The sequence below is a fragment of the Myotis lucifugus genome, unplaced genomic scaffold (genome assembly GCF_000147115.1).
Source record: "Myotis lucifugus unplaced genomic scaffold, Myoluc2.0 scaffold_655, whole genome shotgun sequence".
In the NCBI taxonomy this organism is placed as follows: Eukaryota; Metazoa; Chordata; class Mammalia; order Chiroptera; family Vespertilionidae; genus Myotis; species Myotis lucifugus.
This window is the reverse complement of record NW_005871703.1, coordinates 252,317-253,670: the sequence shown is the minus strand read 5'-3', so window position 1 is coordinate 253,670 and position 1,354 is coordinate 252,317. Positions and strand designations below refer to the sequence as shown.

Here is a 1,354-nt window from a genome sequence, read left to right as displayed (position 1 = left end):
TGTCTGTCTCCACCTCTCCTCCATGTTCCCTTGCTCACTGACTCCTGCACCAATTCCAGCTGGGAAACAGCCTTTCCACCCCACTGTATGCTGGGAACTCTGCCCTGCTGGTTGTCTGTCTCCAATTCATACAATAGAAAGGTCGCAGGGGGTAAAGGACGGCGCAGGCAGGTGAGTGCACGCACCCCGGTGTGTACTGAGACTGCGTGCTATGCATTTGAGTTCTGGGTGCATCCATGCAGAGTGGTCCCTTGTGTATGCAGATTAAAAGTGATGTGTGTCCCCTGTCCTGGCGGGTACAGGTGTACCGCACCGTGACCGAGAGCAGGGAACTGGCAGCCTGGAGTCCCAGCTCTGCCATGAACCTACCATGGGATCTTTAAAGCAAGTCACTCCGGCACTGTGCCCGAGCTCCTTGTCTGTGAAATGGACACACTCCCTAGCATTAGTGTGAGGATTCAATGAGACGTGCGTGTGAGATGGGGTGCTGGCCTTAGTGCCTGGCAGGAGACAGCTCTTATTAAAAGAGGATCCTTATTAATATTGCTGCTGTTGTAATTGCCATGTCCAGATGTGTGACAAAGAATCAGGCTGTACGACCACAACATACACACTCACACACACACACTAAAGTCCCCAAGGGACTCCTCCCTGCCACCCCACACCAAGGGCCAGGTGGCGAGAGATAGAGCCAAACAGAACTTACCAAACACCTCATCAGCGGGTTCTCGGAGCTTTGAAGAAGCCATGGCTCAAGAGAGCTGGGGAGAACAAAGGGGCAGACAGAGAAAGACCATGGGTAAGAGGTTCAGGTTGGTGGAGGCCAGGGAGCCAGCAATGGCTACCTGCTCCTGGCCTCTGGCCCCTCCCCTCCCCTCCGAACTCTTCCTCAGGCCCCTGGAAGAGAAGTTATCTGAACGATAGCGATAGCCCAGACAGTGGCGGGTGGGGCAGGAGGCAGAGCAGAAGGCAGGGGCAGAAGCAGGTCCAAGGTGTAGACACAGGCTGCGTCCTGTGGCCATGTTGATTGGGCCGTGTGCCTTCCTCCACCCAGGTCACAGACCTTTCCCCCTTCACGCTCCTCGGGCCCTTTCCTTCGTTAGCTTTTCCCGGAAAAACTTTTAAATCATCATAGACTGGTCCAACAGAAAAATCTAAGGAGGAGGCTTGGGAGATTTCTTAAATCCCAATCCCACTCCATTTTAACAAATGAAGCAACAGGGAAGAATGGGCTTAAGATCACCATAAACAAAGTTAATGGGCAATATCAGGACCCAGGAACTCCAGGGTTCTTCCACCATCCCATCTACCTACCTCCCTACCTACTCACTCATCCAACCATCAATCCCTCCCT

General features: G+C 53.3%; 1 protein-coding gene across 2 annotated transcripts in view; it reads right to left on the bottom strand.

Moving 5' to 3' along the window:
- Positions 1–1,354, bottom strand: part of SAMD14 (sterile alpha motif domain containing 14) — a 20,266-nt gene that overhangs the window by 14,990 nt on the left and 3,922 nt on the right. For both annotated transcript variants that reach the window (XM_006105262.3, XM_023746323.1), the window contains exon 2: positions 707–761. In XM_006105262.3, the coding sequence (XP_006105324.2) occupies positions 707–749 (43 nt within the window). In that variant the 5' untranslated portion in view covers positions 750–761. The remainder of the gene's footprint in view (positions 1–706; positions 762–1,354) is intronic.